Here is a 24,232-nt window from a genome sequence, read left to right as displayed (position 1 = left end):
CCCGAGAATCTGATTAGCCACCTCTGCTGCTATCTCCTCCAGAGTCAGAATGTGATTCTTGCTAGTATTAATGAATGAAAAATAATGGCAAGAGAACTCTCCTCCCCATTTTTGGCTAGTGTGTGGGGGTCTTGTGGTGTATGGAATACACAGTTACACAGAAAGATGTTATTATTACTGATGGATTGTTGTGTACTTCACATTTACTGTTGCAGCTGGTAAAGGGAGAGCTAGGTTCAACTAGCTTATATGCATGGAATTTAAATCACTAAGTAACTAGTAACTAAAGTTCTAAAATAAATAGAGTGGAATTAAAAAGCACAATAATTGCCTCTAAAATGATAGTGAAGTCAAAGTATGAAGAAACAGAAAATGAAAATACTCATACAGATACCTCAAAATTGTACCTAAATACAGTACTTGAGTAAATGTACTTAGTAACTCTCCACCCACTATTAAGAAGACAATAATTTTATATCATGCAATGCAGCATGATGTTAGTGACACTAACCTACCTGATCTTTCCTGTCTGAACAGATAACATGGACATCTTGGGAGGCCTGGTGTCAGTGGTCTTCACTACATACACAGGCACATATTCTTCATTGTAAGTGAGTCTAGGTGAAACACAGTGGAGGCAGATTCATAACTTATTAGACAGTTCTAGGAGCTCATTTTCAATGGATCTGACTACCATTACTACACCTACCCACACCTCGATTTGACACGCTGGAGGAACTGTAGTCCTGTCTTATGCTGGGCTTTATTACTGTCTGCAGATACCTATTCTGAGGCTGATGAAGTCATTATGAATCCCTTCTGTTAAAAAAAGCTCCAGTGTGGCAAATGATCATTTTCATTCCAACTGAAGATGTATGAGATCCATAATATTTCTTAGCAAATTTCATGTCTGATTCCATGAAACGCAGCCATAGTTGGTTGTCAGTTTCGTCTCTGTTTGTGTTATGATTTCTGAGGTTCCGGAGAGACATGAAATTTCAGCCCTGGTAGCAGCAAGGGGAGGTGGTTCAGTCTACTGATAATCAGAGTTTTGCAAGTGATGATATGAAAGTAACTTTTTTAAAACATGTCTCTGTGTTTCAGGCATCTCCATACTAGACACTGCCATGTGATGTTTTTGCGTTATATTTTTCTTTGGTTTTCAGCTTTAACTCTTTCAGGTGAGGATGTCTCGACTGGGGTTAAGATCTTATAATCATCAAGGGCTAATTTCTTCCAGGTTAAACCACATTTGAAGTACTTGCTGGGACACTTCTTTTGATAGAACCAGCATTTTAAACACGAGCTGTAAAATAAATATTAAAAAAAAACCTGAGACTTTTTTGTTGTTGATTGTCAAGGAGCTTCATTTCCATGTTTCCAACTCTCATAATTAACTTTCTGCTCTTTCACTGTGCTGACTGGGCTTTTGATAAACCCTTAAGAGATGGAAACATAGTGATTGTGGTATATAATTGTGTTTTGGAGTGTCACTAGACTTCAGTTGCCAAGATTACCATGTCATTAACTAGAAGAAAGGAAGACAATTTCCCAGAGTGTTTTTGAAGAAGAGACCACATGAGCGCATTGTGCAAAACAACAGACTTCTGTGCAAGTGTTTATATTTTCCTTTGGTATCATTCTTCATCTATTGCATTCTTTCTTTCTTAACAGTAGTTTACTGCAGCATTTGGCTGACTTTCAACTTGGGAGAGCCTCTTTCTTGTGTGGGTACTTTTTTCTCTTTGGTGAAAACTAAATGTTATTTTATTGGTCTCTTTGCAGTTATCTGCAACTGTGGAGATGCATACACATAGATATTCCCCACAAAGTACATTGTCTGGATGCTTTCCCATTTCCTCTGCTCAGCTCCTAAGGGGCAGAAAAAGCTTCAAACTCAGTAATGGAAATGAGGGGGGAAGCCTCTGAGGTCTCTGCAGGAGGTCACACAGTTTTTTCTGATTAAACACCTGATATGAGCATCACATATCTCTGGCCTGCATATTTAATGAACATTTACAACAGTGAAACTTTTTCGTTTCAGTATAAACTGCTACACAGTATCCAGCACATGCAATGTAATCACCCAAACAAAAGAGTAGTTGTAATCTGATGTAAATGACCTCTTTCTCCTCCTCCTGCTGCTCCCCTCCTCCCTCTACATGCAAAGAGCAACAGGTCTAAATCTGTGCACAGCTGCGCAAAGCTTGTGGTTGGTCATAACAAGGACCTGAATTATTGACTTGGAATAATTTGTTCCTAAATTTGTAGAAACTGCAGCAATGCTGTTCCGTAGAGCTATAGCGAACCTGAAGAGGTACCATGGTGTAAGTAAACTTTACTGAATTCCTCTTTATTTCTTTTTAGTTTTTATGTTTTCAGTAAGAGGCTATAATCTGTTTTTATGACCAAAAACATCTTAGCCTGCCAGAGCAATGCATGTTATTCAACATCAGTACAACATTAACATTAACTGTAGAAGCTACTGTATGTTGTATGAGTGATCTCTTCTATAAGGACTTGGTGAGAAAGAAAATATTGCTCAGTGAATCTACCCTAATGAACTGTATATTAAAAACCACTAGATAGACTTAACTATTAATTCAGTTCTCTCCTTTTGGCAGTAAAATACAGTGGTTAAAAAAACTGAAGATTGTCTGCAGGATTTTTAGTGTTGGTGGAAAAGGTTAGGAAAACCAAGAGACATTAAGTTTAATCTAATGTTATTTTAGCTGTAAGTCATTAGGTGAAGTTCCTCCAATGGGTCATTTGAAATCAAGTCAAACTGAGAGAAGCTTAAGACTTTAAAAACACACCCATGACTTGTACAGACTTCTTAAATCTAAACTGACAACATCTAGGTATTTAGGAAATGAGTTGCTGGAATAAAATACATTTTAGAATTTGAGCAGTCCCTACAGGGGATAGGATTATTTCCAGATTTTTAACCAGCTCTGCTGTCAGAGAGTGGAGTGACAGTTTTAACTTCTCATCATCAGCTTCCCAGGAGAGAGAGAGAGAGAGAGAGCGTGAGTGAGAGAGAAGCTGTGGGGGGGCAAATCCCTATGAGAATCTACTAGAGCGCCTCCATATAGTTTATCATCCTGACAGATAGACAGGCTGAGAGACGGACAGGAAGGAAGAGAGAGAGAGAGAGAAAGAGAAGAAGCTCCAGGGAGCAAATCCCTGTGAGGCTCTACAAGCCTCTTGATCAATTTACAAACAGTCAAGAGAGAGACAGATAGAGAGACAGAGACAGGCTGTTAGAACATCAGAAAGTGAGTTAGAGAGACAGAAAATCAGCCAGACAAATTGACAGATAGGTATGCAAACATATATGAAGTCAGACAGACAGACAGACAGATAGATAGAAAAGGATAAAGTCTATTAAAGCCAGGGCAAGTCAAACACAGACAGGAGGCAGTCACTCCCCTTCATGTAGCTCCAAGGTTGGTAAATCCAACTGGTGGTCGTTGCGTCTTCCACAGGACAGCATAGAGTCCCAAAGTTGTGAAATTAATTCCAACAGGTAGCATAGCTCCAACAATAACATCCGCTCATTAACCAGCAACACATCACATGCAGCAGACACACTGGCCTCAAGCAGTCAAAATAAACAGGTACTGTGCTCCTGGGGAATCTGGCGTTGATCAGCTGATCGTTTACTGCTACAGGGGGGCTTCACTGGCCGGCTGCTTGTAGGTTAGACCCGGTCAGGTAAAACAGTTAGTCCCTGACAGGAACATTCCTGGACATGCAGTAACCTCAGGCCCTGTATTTTTCTCCACATCCTCTGGTCACAGTGCAGCAGGAGGGAAAATATATCCACAAAACTAGGCACAGTCAAAAAATTCCGCTTTTACAATGGCACCTTGGATGTCATGAACGTGCAACTGCCTGGATTTATGCCTGTTCAAGGAGATCCTTAAACCATCAAGTAATACTCTATTTTATTTAAAAAAATCTTATGAGTGAGAGTTTGCGAGACTTGTATAAACCGAGCTGCTTCTGCATAGAAATACTAGAACATTCTGTACATTCACCTCATTTTTTGAGCTTTAGATCACGTCTAAGATGTGAATTCACCAATGTAACATAAGTCAAAAAGAAAGCAAAGCATGTCAGGGGCCTTTAAGTGATTAATTTAGGGATAGTGCAAGCACAGAGGACAGTGAGTTAATCACACAGACGGGGAGTAAACACAACGTTAAACAGAGGCAAAGAGATCATGATCGAAGATTTTAGAGAAAGTCTAAAATGCGGGGAGAGAGACAGTCAGAGTCACAGGCAGACATTTAAAGACAGACAGGTCTGTGGTTGTTCAGCCATGCCGCTGTAGCTCTTCAGCTGACAGTAAAAAAGTTTAGTTAAATAATTATTGTTGACTACAAATCAGCAACTGATTTTCTCACTCTGACTTTTTAAATTCAATGCAATTACCAAATAACATGAAAAATATCAAATAAAAGTCCTAAAAGTATAGAAGAAACATCAGTTAAATGTAAAGTAGTGAAAGTAGAAGTATATATTCTGAAGACAAACACTGACTGACTGATAAAAGGAGTCATGATGCTGAAGCTGACTGAGGCTGATGCAACTTAGAAAAGCAGTTACTTTTTTATACTGTTTCTTGCTATAATAATAGCAGCTTAACATATTGTATAGAGGCTTATTCTCTGGCAGACTTTACTTTGGTTTTTATGGTCAGCAAAGCTGGATTTTTAAGAAGTGCCCTCAGTGTTTGTGCAGTGCTAAAACTAACCCATCTAAACACACTTCCAGTAAAGGTCTGAGGAGAACAGACTGCCTTTTCAGGAAGCAGCTGTGAAACTGAAAACTGCACTGAATGTCAGGTTCAGTGATAGTGATTACAAATCAGAAAGTGAGGAGATACCTTAAAAAATATTCAGAACAGTTGTGAAAATGTATTAGTACAACAAAAAGGAAACTGGATCCATAAAAATATACAAATATAACTAAACCTGAAATCATAGTTGGCATTTAAATACTTAAACAAAAAAATTCAGTTCAAAATGACATTTCACATTTTCAAGCTTTCTGTGGGTACAATATACCTGCTCATTTTTGACCACGTAGTTACAGTCTTATTTTATTTCATTTTATTTATCCTGATGTGTTTTTCCAATAACAGTCTTCTGATTCTAATTTTGCATGTCAGTCTTTTCTCAGTGACAGTTTATTTACACTTGTCACTCTCCTGGCTAAAGAAACAAGCCACACCAGTGAAAGACACTGTGAATTAAGCCCCCAGAGAAGCAACCTAATAAAAACACACAGACCACACAAGAGTAGACTACAGCAAATTACACAACTTAAAACCTCTTGTACTGCTTTGGTTTTGCTGTTTTTTTATAGTAGACTACCTGTCATTACTGTGTACACAATAGTACTGAAGGAAGACAGTTTCCCCTATATTGACAGTGACTGTCAGGCTCAGGACATAGAGCAGGCTGTTCTAATCACAGGGTTGGTGGTTTGATTCTACGCTCCTCTGGCCCACATGCAGAACACTGAACCCCAGGTTGTTCCCAGTGGTCACCACGGCACTTTGCATTGCAGCTCTACCGCCATCGGTGTGCGAGTGTGTGCATGAAAGGGTGAATAAAAGGCAACAGTTGTAAAGCACTACGTAAGTGCAGTCCATTAGTATATGAAGAGGATAACAAATCCTTCCATGAACCTTAAACTAAACAATTAATGGCTTGGTGAGCAGCAAGCTGATCATAGAAAAACTAGGAGAAAATTAAAGATGGTGCTCTGTGTATTAAGCTTGGCTACATGTTGGACAGTTAGCAAAAACCATCAGCTGGCGACAGAACATTAATAAAACTTTCATTTAATAATTCCATTTATTGTAAGTATACAGTGGAAATAAACACTATGTATGACATATATGTCTTTTTTCTTTTGTGATTTATTTTTGTTTGTTTGTCTGTCAGTTTGTTGGGCAATCACGCCTGCTTCGTTCCCAGCAAAGTGTATTTAACCACGTTTCCTGAGTTTATTGATCTTTCTGTGGAAACTTAAAACAGGTTTTTTTCAAACTTCTTTTACATTGTTAAACAAAAAAAGCTTCTCGTCCAGCTATTCTGCAGAGCGCCCCGCTGCCAATAGGCCTACATGAATATAAACAATGGTGGAACGTTTACAGTTTCTGTATTGCTGCACTGCATTTACGTAATAGTAATTTTAAATGAATAGACATTTTGATAAATAACACATATTCACAGTCTTAACATGATTTGTATGCTAAAACCTGTATTTAGCTTGGGTTAGCACTTTATTTATACAGGGTAGGTTCACTGTGTATATGATCTTTTAACAATTACACAACATTAGAGATTCAAACAGACAACACAGCTACAATGTGCAGGCTTAGTCACAAGCCAACAGTGTATCAAGACAAGAGGCAGGGAGGCCACAGTTAGCATTGCTATGTTTAAAGGCCAAAAATAAAATCCACCTACCAGCACCTCTAAATTTTCCACAGTGACAGGACCCCAGGGAGTCTGGCCAAAAACTCCTTAAACTGTGTCAAATTTACAGTTGCCAGTGGGTGGATTCTTTTCTTATTTTGGACAGAGCCAGTCGATCTACTGCTAACATGTCTATACTTCCTCCAGTCAAAAACTGAACACTGAGTATATTTAGGATTTGACTGCATCTCCACCGCTGGCTGTGAAAAACAGCTGTCTGTTCCCTCTTATTGTGAAAAATCCACATACAGACTAAGTAAAAAACTGAGAAACACATAAACTAAGATGGAAAAACAAAATTAACATATATTTAAATATTTGTTAATCTCACTCTGTCTGCAGGTCATCCCCCAGATCACCTTCATCTGTTTGGGATTGGGGGGAGCCTTTCTATATCTGATCCGCTTGGCCAAAGGACCCTATGTTGTGTAAGGACCTTCAAATTTTACTGCGATATCTGATAAAATGCCTTAAAAACAAAATGTTCCATCACCATGATTGATGATAACTGCTTTCATGGATGTGTTTCAAGAGCTTGAGCTATTTACTGACCAAATCAAAACCTTTTAGATGATTTAAACATCCACATTTTCCCATTAAGCAGAAATGTGATTTCTCATTCTCTTTCCAGTGCTCACATTCATTACCCCATCAACCAAGGCCTTGATCAATTTATTAAAAAGAGTGTCCTGGTGGTGGGACAGTGTATGCTGAGATCAAATGTTACTATACAACTTATGTTTGTGTTTGCTTCTATTCCAAAAGTTATTTTTTTATTGTGTGCTGTCTAACAAAGCAGGGATTAAAGCTCTCAGAGATATCAGATCACTGGGGAGTGAATATTGATGTGCTAGGTCTGACCTGAGAGCTTTATTCATGTCTATCAGATTACCAGACAGCCTAACATGCTGACTAGTTATCACAGTTCTATGTATATGTTTGTACTTTTAGCTGGGACAAGACCAATAACCCTGAGCCATGGAGTAAACTCGACCCCACATACCAGTACAAGGTAGTACAACACACATACACATACAAATATTCAGTGTTGGGAAACTGGGATGACATTCATGATGTGCAGTTTTGTTGACTTAGTTGTTGTTTTTTCACACAAGAAGCGTCTACTGAATTTGATTTTCTTCTTCCTCAGTTTCTGGCCGTTGAGACCGACTACAAAAATCTGAAGAAGGAGGGACCCAAGTTCTAAATCTCACAAACCAGAGTGAGAAAATCACAGAAAGTCCTGATCTATGGTCCAGATTCATTTTCTGCTCCCTCCTTACTGCCCGGGGCAGATCTAGAAAATTTTGAATGGGGTGGCCAGGCTGGGGCACAGACTGAGAGAGGGGTGGCACATTTGAAATACATGTAAAAAGTAAATGAATCCATAGTTCTATGAAATAATCGACCATACATTTTTAAGAATCAATGTGAAAATAAGACAGTGTTATTGTTAGCTAACTTTGGCTGTGGTCCTTATTTACCCCAGCCCACACCGTACTCCACACTAACACAGACAAAAAAAACACACCGTACTCCACACTAACACAGACAGAAAAAAGAATGCAAACATCATGTTGCATGCATGATAGAAAATAAAAACAATCTGACCAATATCAATTATAAAGCACCAGAAAAATGTTAGTTGTATTTAAGGCACCAATTCTTTATTTTTTTTCATTCATGAATACTGACAAGTAACACATTTTGACTCTGGCGGGGGTGGGACCAGGGGTGGCCCATCAGATTCTGGCCACCCCCTGGATCTGCCCATACTTACTGCAGGTAACATTGGACGCTGAGGTCACACACAGATACTAAAAGAGTTAAATATGTAGCATTTCTACATACTTCAAGCTTGTACAGCAGATATACAACAGGCCTATGCTCCCCATATGTCCTCAGGTGTCATACCAGCAGTGTCATATCACGTTTTTGTGATTTCTACTAAATTTGCTAAAACATGGCATCATAGGTAGCCATTTTGAAATCTGAATCTATTATTTTGAAAGACAACATCCAAACATCTATTGATTTTTCTGAACTCACAGGAAGTCAGTTGAGACAAAACGCTGCCTTGGAGCAGCAAGAAAAATGTATCTAAAAATCTATAACTGCATAGGATGCATTCAGAATTGACATTAATTGAAACATATAATTTTTGTGCTTAAACTTGCAAACACACTGGTGCACCACGTGTCTTTAGCCTTTATTTTTTTAATGTCTGAAGGTTAAAAGTAAACCTTGTCATCTTTTTCTACAGCTGAAAAGCTTTACTTTTCTGATACTTTACTGTATATATACTACTTATTTAAGTGTGAAGCTTGTGGGAAAATCTGATTGGTCTGCTGCAGCACATTGAAGATCAAATTTATGTGATCTGACGGCATGTGTTTCTTCATAATCATAATACAATTGTAGATTTAGCTGGCACTACATTCAGCAGTTACTGTGTAAGATATGAAAAACAGCAGTTGACTTATTTCAGTAAATGAACTGTTTGACTCCTGTTTGCATGAGAGTGTCTGTTTGCCTCCCCCACCGTCTCTCATACATAGACAGGTGACTTTCCTCAAACACCTGCACGGTACAGAGTCAGATACAGATCTTTTTCCACATGCTAAGATAAAAATACACAATCAGTAACTGACTGAACAGATTCATCTGTCTGTTGTGCAGCTGCCACTTTGAGCCTGACTGGTGCTTTTATGACCACATTTAGTAGAATCTATTTGTGTGTGCACTTGTCTGTGTGCACTAGTTTGTGTGACAGCAGCCCAGCGTCTTTGATCAGTGTGGCAGGAAGCTGAACAGTCCCTCAGCATGGTGTTGATGTATGACAGCGCGGCAAGCTGTGTACAACCAGTCCACATCCACGTACCACTGTCTCTTTTATCCTGCAGACACAAACACATACAATGAGTATAGGTTGAAGCCGACTGATGAAATGAATTAGACAGAAATTCTTTCTGTGATTGATTTTAACATGATGCAGCTAAAGAAGAAGAAAGTGGTTGAAATAATCACTTAATGCATGAAGACTTTAAAGTAACAAAATTGCACTTACAAACTCTATTTACTAGGAAGATGCCTACAGTAAAACAGCTTTTTCCATTCTTGATTAAATCTTAAAATACTGACACAATATTTATCCTTTCTTTCTTTGCAGCTTTGCTAAATTTTTTTCTGAAGGATACATTATAAACAAACTCTTAAATTTTTACAGGGGCACTCAGCTTTGCTCAGTGAAGTTGAGAGTCCTGTTTCATCCTCTTAAGAAACCTCACTCTGCTCCTCTGGCTCCTCACTGCCTAATGTGTTTTTCTTCCTGTAATGCAGCAAAAAGAAGGAACGAAGTGGGAATAAGAATAGCAAAGATCAAAATGTCATCCTCCTTTTGAACACTACATGGATTGTTGTTGCAATAAGAGGAGGGCTAGTGACCTCGCACGATGGAACATGAGGAATCATTTCCCTAAACAATATTTAAAAGCCTTGAAATCTCACACACGCACACGCACACACTGCATCAAAGGAGGTCATGAGAAACAGGCACAGGGATGAAGCAGATGAGTCGCTATTTATGTTGTGATGCTCCATGTGCGTCTGCATGTCGTTGTATTTGTTTGTGGGCGTTGTTTGATAACAAAGCTGAGAGCTCCTCTGACCTTTGACCTGAAATTTAGCTGGCCAGTGTTTATTGAAGAAACATATGGCCCTTGGTACTAATCTGAAGCAATAATCTTCAACTGAAAACATGAAAGACAGATTGAGAAGCTGAGCAGGACACAAAGACGTCTGACACTCAACAAAAGTCCATTCAGTTCTTCAGTGAAATAAATATCAGTCACTCTCTTTTAGTGCTGCTCTATAAAGCACTCAGTGTCTCAGTGGAAACATTCATCAAAATAAAATAAGCAGCAATGTCTATAATTTTATCCCAGAGTGATAAGAAAGAAAGCCTGTTCTCATTTATCTGTCTGGGAGTATAAAGATTTGACTGCAGCAATTTAAGAAACTGTGGGAGAAGACGCATTTAGAGAAGTATGAATGTAGGTTTTCAAGATTTTGTGAGGCCAGTGAAGTTATGTAATGTTTTCATTTTCTCATGTATCTACTGACCTGACTGTTTATCAGGATTATGGAATGTGGGGTAGCAGGGTGACATGAAGGGCCAGGATGACAAAGATGAAATGGTTATCAACCTCTGCTAACGGCTGAGTGAAGATGGTTTCATCTTCCTCAACCTCCTACTTATTTCTGTTTGTTTGTGCAATCTGGCCTTTTTTTAAAGGACATAATACGATTTTAATTGAAAATGTAAATTTATTTAAATTGAAAATCCACAAATGTATTCACATGGAAAACAATACCAGCTCTACAGTGAACATAATTGGACAAATCAGTGAAAACACATGAAATGGTTACATCCAGAGTTTTTCAGGGTGTGAAGCTTTGTGTCCAGCTGCCATCATTTCCAGGTATTTTCTCTGTCTAGAGAGAAGATTTTATTTTCTTCTTCTGGACTGCTCCCTGAAACCGAGAGGAAATGACCAGAGGAAATGCCAGCAGTTTAACACAGTGTTTATGAAAACTGAAGAGTCTCCTCCCTCCCTCGAATGTAAACATAAATCATCTGACCTGTGAAATGTCTCATAGCAGCACATGCACATACAGCAGTGATGCCAATACAAGTGACAGCTGAGAGATTCTGAAATACTAGAAGAGCAGTTTTTGCTGCAATAAAAATCAACTGAACAGCATGTACATTGTGCATTCTTCACAAATCCTTCTCAATGGCAAATCAGAGTGAAAAAGAGGGTAACATTAGCATGTTTTACAAAAAAAAACTGTTGCTGTGAGTTTCCCAGGAACTGGGACAAAAGCTGAAGTTATTAAGGGCCCTAAAGGAAGCTTAGTGACAAAAAAAAGCCAAATACTTAAAGACACTTAACAGTCCTTTTCAACTTTGGGCAACAGACAAGAGCTCTGTGTGTGAAGAGAAAACCTTTTTAGGGAAAGCACAGCAGCTGGTGATGTGTAAAGTAGGGTTTTTAATGTAGGACTTTTACTTTTAGCGCTGTATTTTCACAGTGTTGTAAATACTTCTACCACTGATGATCAGTGATGCTGGACAATGACTAAGTTCCAAATGACATGAACCTGACAGTGTTTGGAAACAACTCATTTCTATGGTGACATTATTTTAAAAATCTTACACTGTTAATTAGAGGAGGTCTAAAGGATATTTCGATGAGAAGGTGGAGAAACTGCGTTAGTGGTCAGTGAATCCTGGGATGGGGAAGGGCCTGGCAAACAGCTCCACCCACTGGTGGAGGCTCTGCAATGTGTGACACGGTCTCTGGTTCCTCCAGCAGGAAGGATTTTGAAGCTGGCCAGGCTTCCTGTTGAGAGGCAGAAAAGGCAAAACAACAAGGTTAAAGTTTCAGTTTTATATATTGGCCTTGTTAAAACATCCTGTAGTGCTGCAAAAAGCACTCATAGTGTGTATCTGTGGTTAAAAACCTGCTAGTTACAGACTGTACGAAAATTATTAGGATTGAGAGGGGGGCGGAACATTGTTTCACCTTTAAACAACAGCAACAACAAAACCACCATCTACGCAATATCTCAAAGTAATATAACACGATTAATAGTACAATGCATGGTGCCATAAAGAACTAAAAGTGCACAAAGGATTTAAGATGGTATATTCCAATATAAAGAAGGTTCCAGGTTCAAGTGGAGTTTGTATGTTCAAACATCAAATCCAGGACCCTCTCAGCCTATGTCCATCCCACAAGGCTGAAGGTCAACTAAGACTGGTTGTCTGTTCTACCTGAGAGGAGGAGGAGGAGGGAAAAGATTCATGCCAAAATGAATGATTAGGATAAAATGATATTTTGTTGAGTCTCTAGGACTAAGTTTGACTGGCAATGTGATTTCGGTTCCCTTCACTCTCCAGTCAAACTTTCATGCAGGCAGACAATGATAGAGCTTCATCACTTTCTCTTTAGCTTAGCTTTTTTCCATCCATCTGTTAAGAGAGGTTTAAGAAAAGTTTAGTGAACATTATTTATTAATTTATTTATTGTTTAGGGATTTAATAATTGATACATTTCTGCTTTTCCTTTTACCACTACTACATCTTTGTGTACCTGACATAATTCTGGACATACAAAGGTACCTTCTCCATTCGAGCGTAGCTGATGAGGCGAGCATAGGTGCTGGTTTGTGCTATGACGAGCCTGGGTCTGATGTGTCAGACTGTCTTTTCCAGCTGGTCATAATCTAGCAGACCTGTTCTGGGCTGAGCTGATATACAGCAGCAGGACAGCAGTGTCACTCGAAGGTTTTTACAGTTTTCGCTTCTTCACAGATTTATGTTGGCAAGTGTGGTTTGAACTTTTATTTCTATTTACCAAAAGCCATGTAAATGACTCACATCCAGCTTATAGGGCACCGATTCAAAGTAGATGGAGGCGGCTGAGATTCTCTTGCTGTCTGTCATGTAGCTGTGGGTAAGGCTGAAATGTTGTAGTATAGAAAGGTGTTCAGCAAGAGAGGCTTCACGCATGGTTTTGGGTAGCATTGAGAACTTATTCTGACATCTCTGGATCCTTCCTTCTTTTCCACCTTGCCAATATATTTACATCGTCAACTACAATACAAATAAATCCTCTGAAACTGACCTTATTCACCCTTGTTCTCATTAGCAGCTCATTTTTTATGACCGTACCTTGTAAATGAATTAATCTGGTGATATAAAGACTAAATCTTCTTCATAGTATGATGTTAAATTTGTGTCTTTTGAGAAGAGAAATTCTGTCACCTTGTTATCCAGTGCCACTGAGTACATTGTTTTGGTATTGTTTATGTCAAATATATCTTCAATGCATATTTTTATATATATTATTTGCTTCTCTCTTTCTTTGCTCCTGCTAACTCCCAACTAGTTATCATATAAGTCAGACACCACATCTGACATATAAAACTTGCAGGTCTCCATTCATCCTGGCTATCACCTGCATTAGTAATATGAGGAGCAAACTCTATTTGGTTGTCAGCTTGGAAACAAATTATTTAAGACATATTCCCTTTTATATATTCATACCTATATTTCAAAAGCACAATGGCAAAGTCTCAAACCATTTTATGGCTCATTCAGTAAAATTGTAGCAACTACTAATGCAGCATCTGTCAGATAATGTCAGAATATATTTGACATGTACTAAAACATTTACCCAGTGACTGCAGTACATCACTTTATTATACCCCGCAATTATTGCTTCTTTTAAATTAAACATTTCTTAGAATTGTAAGAATCACAAGTTATTGTATCGTTAGTCAGTGTATGTAATACTATGTCCTCTCATGAATATGCTGGTTTTCTGGAAAAAACCTTAGTCATCACCCAAAATGTTTGAAATTCATCTAAATTGTCACACTTTTGTACAAACCAGCAAAATCAAGAGCACAAACAGCAGGTGTAATTACATTTATTAATGTAAATGTATGTGTTTGTTCCTCTCCTGACCTTTACTGTTTAGTTTACTTGCTATACAGACAAATAAAATAAAGAACCTAGAAGCTCTATATTTGAGTATCTCTGGCAGCAACATTTAAAATATTCACTCACTGTCCTCCATCGGGCAGATCCAGGACTGTGAGTCGGTCATGAGGCTGCAGTACAGAAGTGTAGGCTGCAAAGTTAGCAGGGGATCCAGAGTAAGGCTGGACATTGATGCCCCACAGATCTGACTCTAGACCAAAGGTGGTGAGTGCTCGCTTCTGACACAGCAGCTCAATCTTGTCTACAATCTCTGCACCTCCATAGCACCTTAGAAAGACAAGAGACATCAGTTAAGGTTTGGTACTTGTTTTCCTGTGTGTTAAACATTCATACATTTTCTGCTTGTTATTCACACATTGGAGCTGGCAGTTGATGAGTGTCTTGCTAAAGGGCACCATGATGGCCAAGAAAGTGTCAGTCATCCTGTTCCCACACCTCCCACTGTATCGCTTTTTATTACAATTTATCACGTCATTTTGTATTGTATTACAATATATCGTATTGTAATGTATCACATTTTAGCATATCGTGTCATTTAATATAAAATATCACATCTTATCAAAATAAAATTTCACAAACCTCTGTAATTTTCTGAAGCTTCAAATGTTTTGAGCTTTTGAAAATCATTTCATAATTATAGTCACAGTATTAAATTACATGAGCTTTATAACCATGAAAGCTCATTATTCCTGTAGTTACCTTTGTCCCCTGGTATCCCTCAGAGTGTTTGTTTAGACAGGAGCCCTGGGCCTCATGACTGCAGAAGTTCTGACAGGACAAACTTGCACAGTGTCAAGATCCAGAGCCACACACAGTGCATTTTTTATCATGCTTATATATTCAGAACACTGTCACCATCCATATATAACCTTTACTTATCTAGAAAAGGGTGACTGAACACCCCTGCTCTTTTTCAGCTATAGGCCCGGCTACACAGTCCACCCACAGTCTAAACTTGTTACCCAGTATGCAGTTCAGTTCATCTATCAGCATTTCTCTTGCAAATACCATTTATAAAAACAGTCAAACAAGACGCAGAATGACAACGAGATAATTTATTTACAGTACAGCCGTTAAATTTGTTGCATAAATTTCACAAAGGGCATCTATCAGCATTTCTCTTGCAAATACCGTTTATAAAAACAGTCAAGCAAGACGCAGAATGACAGCGAGATAATTTATTTACAGTACAGCTGTTAAATTTGTTGCATAAATCTCACAAAGGGATCATTACAACCTTTTGTGAAAGCAGCAAAAATGAATTAAATTAGCTTATCTAACAAAAACTATTAGAGCATTAAAGTATTAAAGGTACTATAGTTAAATAAAAGGATGAATATAGAGCATATACTGAATCCCTTTGGGGTTCAGCACAGTGTCATGTCTCCCAAAGACACTTGAGAGTCAGAGGAGAGATGGAGCTGCAGAAAAAGAAATGAATGTAAATGAATTTTTCTCCCTGTCTCAGTCTTTTTTTCTCCCACTCACTCTGCACATATTTTCTCTCCTGTCCTCCTCAGCCACCCCCTCTGCCTTGTTAAACCTGTCACTGTTTAGGGTTCCCTCAAACCAGTGGCTCATGTGACATAAAACTCTCTCTCTGACATTTCATACAAACACACACACACACACACACACTATCACCCCTCCTCCTCTGCCTGGGCTTAAAATGTGGAGATCAATGGGAGACATCAGGGATGGAACCTAACGGGATCATATAACTATGTTCCTGAAGAAAAGAAAAATAGAAAATAATGGGGCTTTTCGTTGCGAGCCTGCAGTGGAGACTGACTGAGAGCACATGCACAAAAAGATGAAAATCTTTCAGTTGTCATTTTGACTGATAGTGCTCTGGATTCTTAATTGCTTGAGAGCAAAAGAGCACAAGATCTCTTCTTTTCCCACAGCTTCCACTTAGATGAAATCAGTGCCTTGTAAGGGGGAAAATGCAAAGGAAATCTCAGTGAACTCTCTTAAAACAGTTACAATCTAGAAACTGCAACTCCGGTGACTTGTGGCTGCAGCTGATTTTTCTTGTTTTTTGTCTCATGTGCAGCATCTTTAACACCTCTGTGCACAGAAAAACACAAAGGATAATTAGTAACTTGGTTCTTCGGAACTGTTTGTGCCCTGTATTGACAGCTGCTATCAAGGTGATACAAAGAACATTTTTACAACTGACTGTGAATTATCTCTGTTAGTCTATGGGGCTGTGCAGGTCTTCCATGAGTGTTGTGGCTACACAGGAGAAACCTGTGCCAAGTTTCCACAGTGGCTGACAATGAGTGAAACTGAAACGCTTAATGTATTTTTGTAATGTGATATAATTGGACCGCTGTCTGCTTTTTGGGGGGCAAATTTTATCTTATAGCCCAACCGCAACAGCACTCCAAAAATCTGAAACAAGTTCACTTGTGAGTAAAAGATAAACAACTGGATTTTAGCTTTTGTAAATTGCGTACAGCAATCCTTCAAAGAGCTCATGTGTTCAAATGTCTGTTTTTTACAGTTTCAATTTGTGTTCACATATGTACGCCCTGGATGTAAATGAAGACATTTTCACCATATGAACTTATAAAACATGTAAGTAATGACTTGTAGTTTATTATAATTTTGATAATGACTTTTGAAAAGCAGAATGTGAAAACCTTTTTAAGTGATTTTATCAGTGGTTAATAATACATGTAACAAGAAAAATCATGATTGAATGTAAATCATGAAATGCTCCACTTCCTCTGCCCCTCCCTTTTTATTCTTAGTCTCACCTTGGATGTGATGAGCTCCAGTCCCCGATGCTGCCTGTCCTTCTCCTGCTGCAGGAGGCTTCACATCTCTGGGTCACCCTGGGCCAGGCTGAGGGCTTGCCTGCACAACTCCACTGTGGTCTGCCCCTCTCAGCCCAAACACCCTGAAACCCTGGGTAAGAGGGGCTGCAGCATGGGGTGGTGCATGAATAGTCAAGAATCATCGCAGTCAACAACTAAATACCCACATCTTAAAAATGGTTGTACAACTGTTAAGTCCTGTTTGAGAGGACTCTGGAGATACTGTGCAGCATAGTTAAGAAAACCTTAATGAGGAGATAAACACTAAGTCACAGTATTTGATGCAACTCTCCATTGTGTTCCAAGTTGAGGAGAGCTGAAGTTTCTAAGGGGCTCTTTTGTTGTTGTTGTCTAAGATTACTACTTTGGTGTCGTTTGAAAGAGTGAGCTTGTGCAAAACCACTTTCATCACAACCAAATTATAATACTTTGCACCGGGGGCTCGGAAACAAGGGAGTTAGAATAATGTGTCGTTTGATGTTCTGAACAATCCATTAAATGAAAGGCAGTGGGCAACTTGTTATTCAGTGGAGCGGTTATGGAAAACCTTGGACATGAAAAATGTAATGTGGGCGGGCCAGACATGTAGTGACTTAGTTATCAGGAGTCTTGTTTGTTGAAGGCGGCTTGTAGCTGCATGAAAGTTATGCAGCTGTTTTATACTGGACTAATAGACTGTTCAAGCATAAATATATTTTGAAGCAAGTCTCCTTTCATCTTTTGTGTTCATTGTGTTTTCTCAGCCTTAAGTGTATTAAATATTGCACAAAAAAAACAATAATTCTGGGACAAACAGTAGCACTTTTTTCTCTCTTGACATCCAGAGATCAGACAGACACAACAGCATTTATACAGCTGGACTGACAAATTGCAAATACACCAAAAAACACATAACATGCATCTTTCATCAAGGTTGAGGTGACCTGGGGTGACAAGCTGACCTAGTTTGTAATAATAAGTGATTTTCCAGCTGCTCTTGGGAGCAGGAGAAAAGAACCTGTAAGGCAGATACAGGAGGATCTGTGTGTAAGCTAAAAAAAAAGCCCTAAAATAAATAACTATTTAAATATTGAACACATGCACAGTAATGTCTGCCATACTGACAGAGAAATTATATCTGTGACCGCAGAGACCTCGTAAAGGAGAAAACTTTCAAGGTGCAAAGTGTAATAACAACACCAGAACTGGAAGGAAGCCAAGGACGTGAGAACTCTGAAGAAGACATAATCAGTCCCTCTAATATGAACAATAATTAATTTGATAGTAAAAAACAAACACTTCAAGCAAGTCAGTTCATGTTTCCAAAATTACAGATGATTCAGTCCCTAAAGATGCAGCCATATTGTTTTATTTAGTCAAGAAATCACATTTTCAATTAGGAAGTAAATTTTAGAATTAATGTGTTCACTTCTATTAATGCATACTCAGCAAACACAAACTCTACACACAAAGTGATATCATGGAACAATTCGCTGCCTTTTTTTTTTGTTTTGTTTTGTTTTTTAAGACAACCTGGAGCTTTCGGTAGTTGAATGTAGATTCAGACAACACAAAGTTCACATATTAAAAATTATCATAAACACAATTTGCTATAACACATTAACAGGTTTTGGCTCAAGCTGCGCTCACTGACATGTTGAAAATGTGTTTAACAACAGTTCATCTCATTTTGAAAACTGAACATCATTTTGAAGGACGTATGAAAAGTCCCAGTTTAAGCCTCATACGCAGAATTCGTCATCCAAAGTGCTGCTGGTTCTGCTCTGTCTGAAAGTTGTGGTCCGGACAAACTTTCTGCACCAGCCTGTAGTCGGTGCTGGTGAAGGCAATGAAGATGCATATAACCTTAAAAGGCTTGGCACAGATCCAGGCTGCCTGGGACTGGGTGTTTTCTGAGTAGCAGGTCTGGCCCGGGTCATACATGCAGGGCTTGGTCTTCTTGGACCGGTTGGTTCTCTGGTACTCAATGCGGCAGTTGAGTTCTGTCACCATCATAATGTCCTGCTGCTGCTTCTGCTGGTCAGGAAGGGTGGAGCTGGTGGACTGAGGAGGGCTCTGGAACTGGGACGTCTCCTCTGGAACCAGGACTGAGTTTTTGGTGTGACCAGTCTCAATTGATGGGTCCAGAACCTCCCATCCTACAGTTTTAGAGGGTGGGACAATACTGACGGATATGTTCCCCAGACGGGATGAGTTATGGCGGAAGTAGACGCTGAATGTGCCGTTGATGTGGTCCACAATTTTCCCTGTCACTAGGAGGCTGAACTTCACTGTTTTCACGTTAAAGTAAAAATCTCCCCAGCCCAGGATCTTCTTGGCCTTTGGGGATGTTTTAGCAGGAGGTTTGGTTTTTGGAGGTGTGCGGTACAGATACTGGTCCAGGGCTTGGGAGAAGTTCTGAGGCCATCCGTAAGGGCTGACAGAGCCATAAGCAGGTGTTTTGTGTTTGGTGGAGATGATCTGTAAATCTTTGGAGACATGCTTGACCTTCAGTGCAGCTCCCACAGCATCCTCTCCTCCTGCCTCCTCCTCCCTCCATTGCTGACTCTGAAGATCCAAGACCTTGGCTGTTTCTTGGACCTGCAGAGAACAAAACAAGCATGAAGGACTAACATTTGCATGTCTGTGGCACTCTTTTCTTATCATTTAAGAGCTTGATTCAACCAAATCACATACAAAAGCCAAACAAACAAGACTACGGTCTCCCCTTTTTCAAATCTTCCCTATAGTGTTCACCTGTCATGCGAATAGTTTTGGTTCCAACTTTCCAGGTTTTAAGATTTCTGCTGCCTCCCCGATATAAAAGACATGGACAGATTTTGTTTGTGTTGCTCACAGAAACCTCACTGTGGACAGTTTTCAGTGAAGCTACTATGCACCAAAGAAACAGTTCCTCTCAAAAACCCTGGAAATATGTTCTGTAGATCATCCAGATATGTTGCTGTTGATTTTTAAGACTGGATATCTCAAAACTCAATTCTCTAATATAAATGTTTTTGTTATTTGAGTAAACCAACCCTTAAATGCCCCAAAAAGGGAAAGTGTACCATATTTTGACTTCACTTTATTTTATAGGCTGTGCAATCAAAGTCATTGGAATTTGTTTTCAGTACAACATGGAAAAAAGGCTCAGCATGACGTCCGCAGAACAACATTGCTAAAAAGTAGTGGTCAGTGTCAGTTGTTTTATGGAAATCTGTTGTTGAGACTAATACTATACTTGTGTTTATATTATTCCATACTCACCATACTTTAACACATATAGTTTTGAAGTATTTTGTCAGCTCTGTACTATAGAAAGAGACAGGAAAGGCTGGATAGAAAAAAAACCCCGTAGACCACCTGGGTGACTGCAAATGAAGGACACATTCACTGTAGCTACTTTACAAGACAGAAAATATTCGATTAAAATAATTATGCCCTGATGTTTCAGGTCCTCTAAATGAGAACTAGTTGAAATTGACTGTGATCAATACTGTAGGTCAACTCCTTCAGGCAAGGACTACAGGAAGGAACATGCACGCCCACACACACAGTCACATTCATGCAGTCATTAACACATTTTCATTTAGCTGTCCTCCTTCGTCCTCTTTCTTGCTCCCTTGTTTAAACTCTCAATTCCCTTTTCAATGTGACCTTGTAATGGACTGAATCTACGGGCTTATTGATCAGTATGCTTGGAAGAGAGAGAAGCATGGTCACCACTCAGGTCAGTACTGAAAATACAGCAGAAAATAAATAAAATAATACTTTGAATATTTACAGCACACAGTGTAAAAAGGGTAAAAATGTGCAATTTGTTGGCAGCACCTTTTTCATATTGAGCTTCTTCTATACTGAAAATGTCTCGGCTGTCTGTCTGGAATCCCTATTTAACCTTTTTACTTCCTGCTATCGTAAATATTGCAGTTTTCATTCTCAAAGTGATTTGGAATACATGTGTGAAATTAATAAGGGATTAAGCTTTCACCTGGCTTCACCTTGTCAGGCTGTTGTTTCATATGAACAGCAGTTTATGTTTTATTTGCAGCTGTCATTGCTTTTTTCCTTTCACTGTCCCCTCTGACCTGCTGTCTCCCAGATTTTTACATTTTTACACTGAATACAATATCTCAGACAAATATTTTAATTTAACTTTTCTCAGGTCTTTTCCTGAAATAATACAAGATTAGATAGTAAGTAAATAACTTTGAGATTATTTGCTAAACTGTCTTAACTTCTTGTTAAATTCTGAACACAGTGCTGATACTAAAATTATCACCATTTATTCCTCCAGTAAATACACATTTTTAAGTGCAGGGTTTATTGCAACTAGCTGTTACCTGTGTTTCTGATAAGTACAAGTAGTAGTTGCTTTTGTCATAGTGGCACTGTTAATATTTTGGTTTTCATAGCTCACACAGAGCAGAAGACATCAGTAACATGATTAATTCCACTTACCGTAATTAAGGGCATGCCAAATTGATGAAGCAGCTTATAGCATCTTATAAGTCAAGCAGCCATGTTTTTTACAATACACAACTCCCAGTAATTCATAATAAAGTTATGAATGAGGATGTTTATGTGTGCACAATTGACAGGCAGTACTGTGGTATGTCTGAGTAGGATAAATGTACAGACACAATCAATACCAATGTTAACAGCCCTGAGTTAAGGGTAAAAATTAAGTGACATGAAACTCCTAGTGTCAGGTTTGATAATTAAATCATTAAAACACTTCTACTTTAAGCAGATGTGTGGTTCCATGCACTGCTTGTTTAGGACTTGATTTCTTTATTCATCATAATGTGATGAATGCAGATGGAGGTTCAGTGTTATTCTCTCTCAGATTTCTGAATAAACAGCTCCCAGGATATCATTATTTCTCACAACAAGTGGGATCCACATCCTCCTTAACTATTCCATCCCTCTGTGCCAATCTCTGCCTTCTCCTTTAACCAAGTGAGCTCCAGCTGTGCCTATTGTTACAAGCCTAAACCTCCAGCTATGAGCTATTCTCACCTTCACTAATTGGAGCCCACAGTGTGACAGCCGTGTCACTGGCTCTGTGTCAAGATGCCAGCACAGCAACTGCAACTGAGCAACAGCGTTGGAGTGGATGCAAGCACAACACCTGCGCAAAAGCACCTGAAGAGGAAAAAAACTGAGAAACGGGAGTGTAGTAGATGCATTTTTAAGGCTAGAGAGAACACGTTGCCAATGGCTAAAAAACTCCTTCATGTGTCAGATTTCCCAGCTTTACAAAAAAACTATGTGACAAGGTTTTTAAGCCCAAGGGTGATAAAACTTTTTCAAACTGACAAGGACGGTGCACTCATTTAGTTAGACTATAAAGAACAAAATTAGGTTGCTTTGAGGCTTCACCTGACATGCTCAGTATAAAAGTTGCAGATTTTGCAGATGGCTGCTCAGCCAGCAAAGTTAAAAAAGTTAAATTAAAGACAGAAGAGCAGATTAAATTAGAACTGAAAGAGAATTATAGACCACAAGACTGGAACAAATTAAATATTATGAGGATGGCACACTTCACCAGAAGAGTCCCAAAACTTCCTCCTCATGAGATGCAAGTCTTCCGTTCTGAGTCTGACTATAAAAAACCAAATTATATTAGCTCAAAAGACCAGTGCTAGTTTCATTCTTTGAATATACACAACTCAAACTTTTCAACTGAATATCTCCAATTCAAGTCTGAAGTAGCTGTGTCAATAAATTTCATCATTTAGTCAAACCTTAGCATAAACAGACTGACTAGAGTTTGGAATATCATTTGGAAAATTTGCTTTGCAGTCAGAGTTTCCCTGTCAAATTACCTTTTGTCCCCACCAACTACCATAAAGCTTTTTAAAAATGTATTTATTCTGAGCTGTGTATAATTTTTAGGAGCACACATTTGTTCATTTGGTAGATAGCTCCTTTTTGCAACATAAATTCTTCCAGAAAAGTTGATTCTTATACATCCCTTCATTTATAAAACAGCAATAAAAATCAACAAAACTGCAATATGGTGGGCAGATGAAAATTATTAACATATTTGCTTCATTAATTTCACTAAGTTGCAGCAAATATAAGTACATCTACAGAAGATTATCACATCCAGGCACCAATACAACAACACTTTGTATCAAAAATGAGCATACAACCTCAGGAGCAGCTTGTTCATCATACTCACGGCTGAAGGGAGAAGCCACAGACAGGTGATGGCAAAGTTCAAGCACAACGCCCTCATTTTGCAGCTACAGCAGCAACGCTTCTCCATCCAGAAAGTCGGATTGTCTTAGAGGCAATATGCCTGAGTGAATAAGCGGAGATTTGCTGAGTTATAAAACCTGCACTCACTTCAAAAGTAGAGAGCACATTCTGCAGCGAGAGATGCAAAAAGCCCCAAGATGTGGAATGAACACTTGGTTCAGTGCTCCGTCTCCCTCCCTCCGTCTGTGTCTCTCTCACTCTCCTCATCTTTTCTTCCTCTCTCCACCCCTCAACATGCACACACACATACACTGTAGACTTAACACAGCAAAAAAATTAATTAATAAATAGCCTAGTTAAAAATAAATCACTGCCTCAGGAAAAATGTGCTCAGCAAGAATTGATGAGTGGACAATAATTTGAATGTGTTGTAGGCTAATTGGTAACATTTGTCAAAGAAGCAGTGTTGCACTTTAAATGTACACACTCGTGTTGTGTTTTCCTCATTTCAGGGGGCATTACATTGACTTACATTCATTTCCTGGAGACTTACCCTAACCCTACCCTTAAACCAAGTCACCAGTCTAAAATGTAATGATTTATGGGACTTGCTTTTTGTTCCCATAAGGATGTCGAGTCCCCACAGTGTGACTGTGCAAACAAATTTATGTCCCCACAACACGAGTAAAAACAGGCCACACACACATATACACACCTCACTTACTTGCTTGCTCATTTTCACCACCTGGCTGGCCCTTATTAAGAGTCATCAACCCAGAGAACAATGCTCTCATGCAGGCACAGTTTGACAGCCCGTCCTGCTGTCCTCACATACTTTAGCCACGGGTATGCTGACAAAATGACAAGGGCTCTCGCTGGGAAATGTACAAATCACTGACAAGTCTGGTGAAATCCTGCCACCGCCTAAGCCTAACTGTGGAAATTCAGTGCAATAAATCAGTGCAAGTATAGGGCCTGTAGGCCACTAGCCTGCAAGTTGTAAATAGGCTAAAAAAGCATAATGAGGCCCTGGGTAAATAGTGAAACCCACATAGCTTCATGATTCCTTATGTTCAAGTAGCCTAAGAGTCAGCTCAATATCATGAACTGAGACTCTGCTGTGGTGCCATGAAAATGACCCCGGTTTC

General features: G+C 39.0%; 2 protein-coding genes and 1 pseudogene across 2 annotated transcripts; 1 reads left to right on the top strand and 2 right to left on the bottom strand.

Moving 5' to 3' along the window:
* Positions 1-2,199: 2,199 nt before the first annotated feature.
* Positions 2,200-8,017, top strand: ndufa4l2a (NDUFA4 mitochondrial complex associated like 2a). The gene is made up of 4 exons (XM_020619209.1): positions 2,200-2,327; positions 6,840-6,925; positions 7,449-7,509; positions 7,648-8,017. The coding sequence occupies exons 1-4, from the start codon at positions 2,283-2,285 to the stop codon at positions 7,702-7,704; spliced, it is 249 nt and encodes an 82-aa protein (XP_020474865.1). The 5' UTR covers positions 2,200-2,282; the 3' UTR covers positions 7,705-8,017.
* Positions 8,018-12,759: 4,742 nt separating this feature from the next.
* On the bottom strand, positions 12,760-17,064 carry LOC109969096 (serine hydroxymethyltransferase, mitochondrial-like; annotated as a pseudogene).
* A 762-nt stretch (positions 17,065-17,826) lies between these two features.
* Positions 17,827-23,304, bottom strand: LOC109971538 (neurexophilin-2-like). Its single transcript, XM_020619858.1, has 2 exons — positions 23,065-23,304; positions 17,827-19,475 (listed from the first exon to the last, which is right to left on the bottom strand). The coding sequence occupies exons 1-2, from the start codon at positions 23,149-23,151 to the stop codon at positions 18,633-18,635; spliced, it is 930 nt and encodes a 309-aa protein (XP_020475514.1). The 5' UTR covers positions 23,152-23,304; the 3' UTR covers positions 17,827-18,632.
* Positions 23,305-24,232: the final 928 nt, after the last annotated feature.

The sequence above is a fragment of the Monopterus albus genome, unplaced genomic scaffold, assembly GCF_001952655.1.
Source record: "Monopterus albus unplaced genomic scaffold, M_albus_1.0 scaffold6.1, whole genome shotgun sequence".
Classification (NCBI taxonomy): domain Eukaryota; kingdom Metazoa; phylum Chordata; class Actinopteri; order Synbranchiformes; family Synbranchidae; genus Monopterus; species Monopterus albus.
The sequence above is the reverse complement of the archived record's forward strand: the minus strand, read 5'-3'. Positions and strand labels throughout refer to the sequence as shown.

Bases quoted from the DNA above. Each gene is read 5' to 3' on its own strand.
- LOC109971538 (XM_020619858.1), bottom strand. From the start codon at position 23,151: ATGGAGAAGCGTTGCTGCTGTAGCTGCAAAATGAGGGCGTTGTGCTTG. The intron at 19,476-23,064 runs GTGAGTATGATG...TGTTCTCTGCAG, and splicing joins TGTGGCTTCTCCCTTCAGCC to GTCCAAGAAACAGCCAAGGT.
- ndufa4l2a (XM_020619209.1), top strand. From the start codon at position 2,283: ATGCTGTTCCGTAGAGCTATAGCGAACCTGAAGAGGTACCATGGT. The intron at 2,328-6,839 runs GTAAGTAAACTT...CTCTGTCTGCAG, and splicing joins ACCTGAAGAGGTACCATGGT to GTCATCCCCCAGATCACCTT. The intron at 6,926-7,448 runs GTAAGGACCTTC...TTGTACTTTTAG, and splicing joins GCCAAAGGACCCTATGTTGT to CTGGGACAAGACCAATAACC.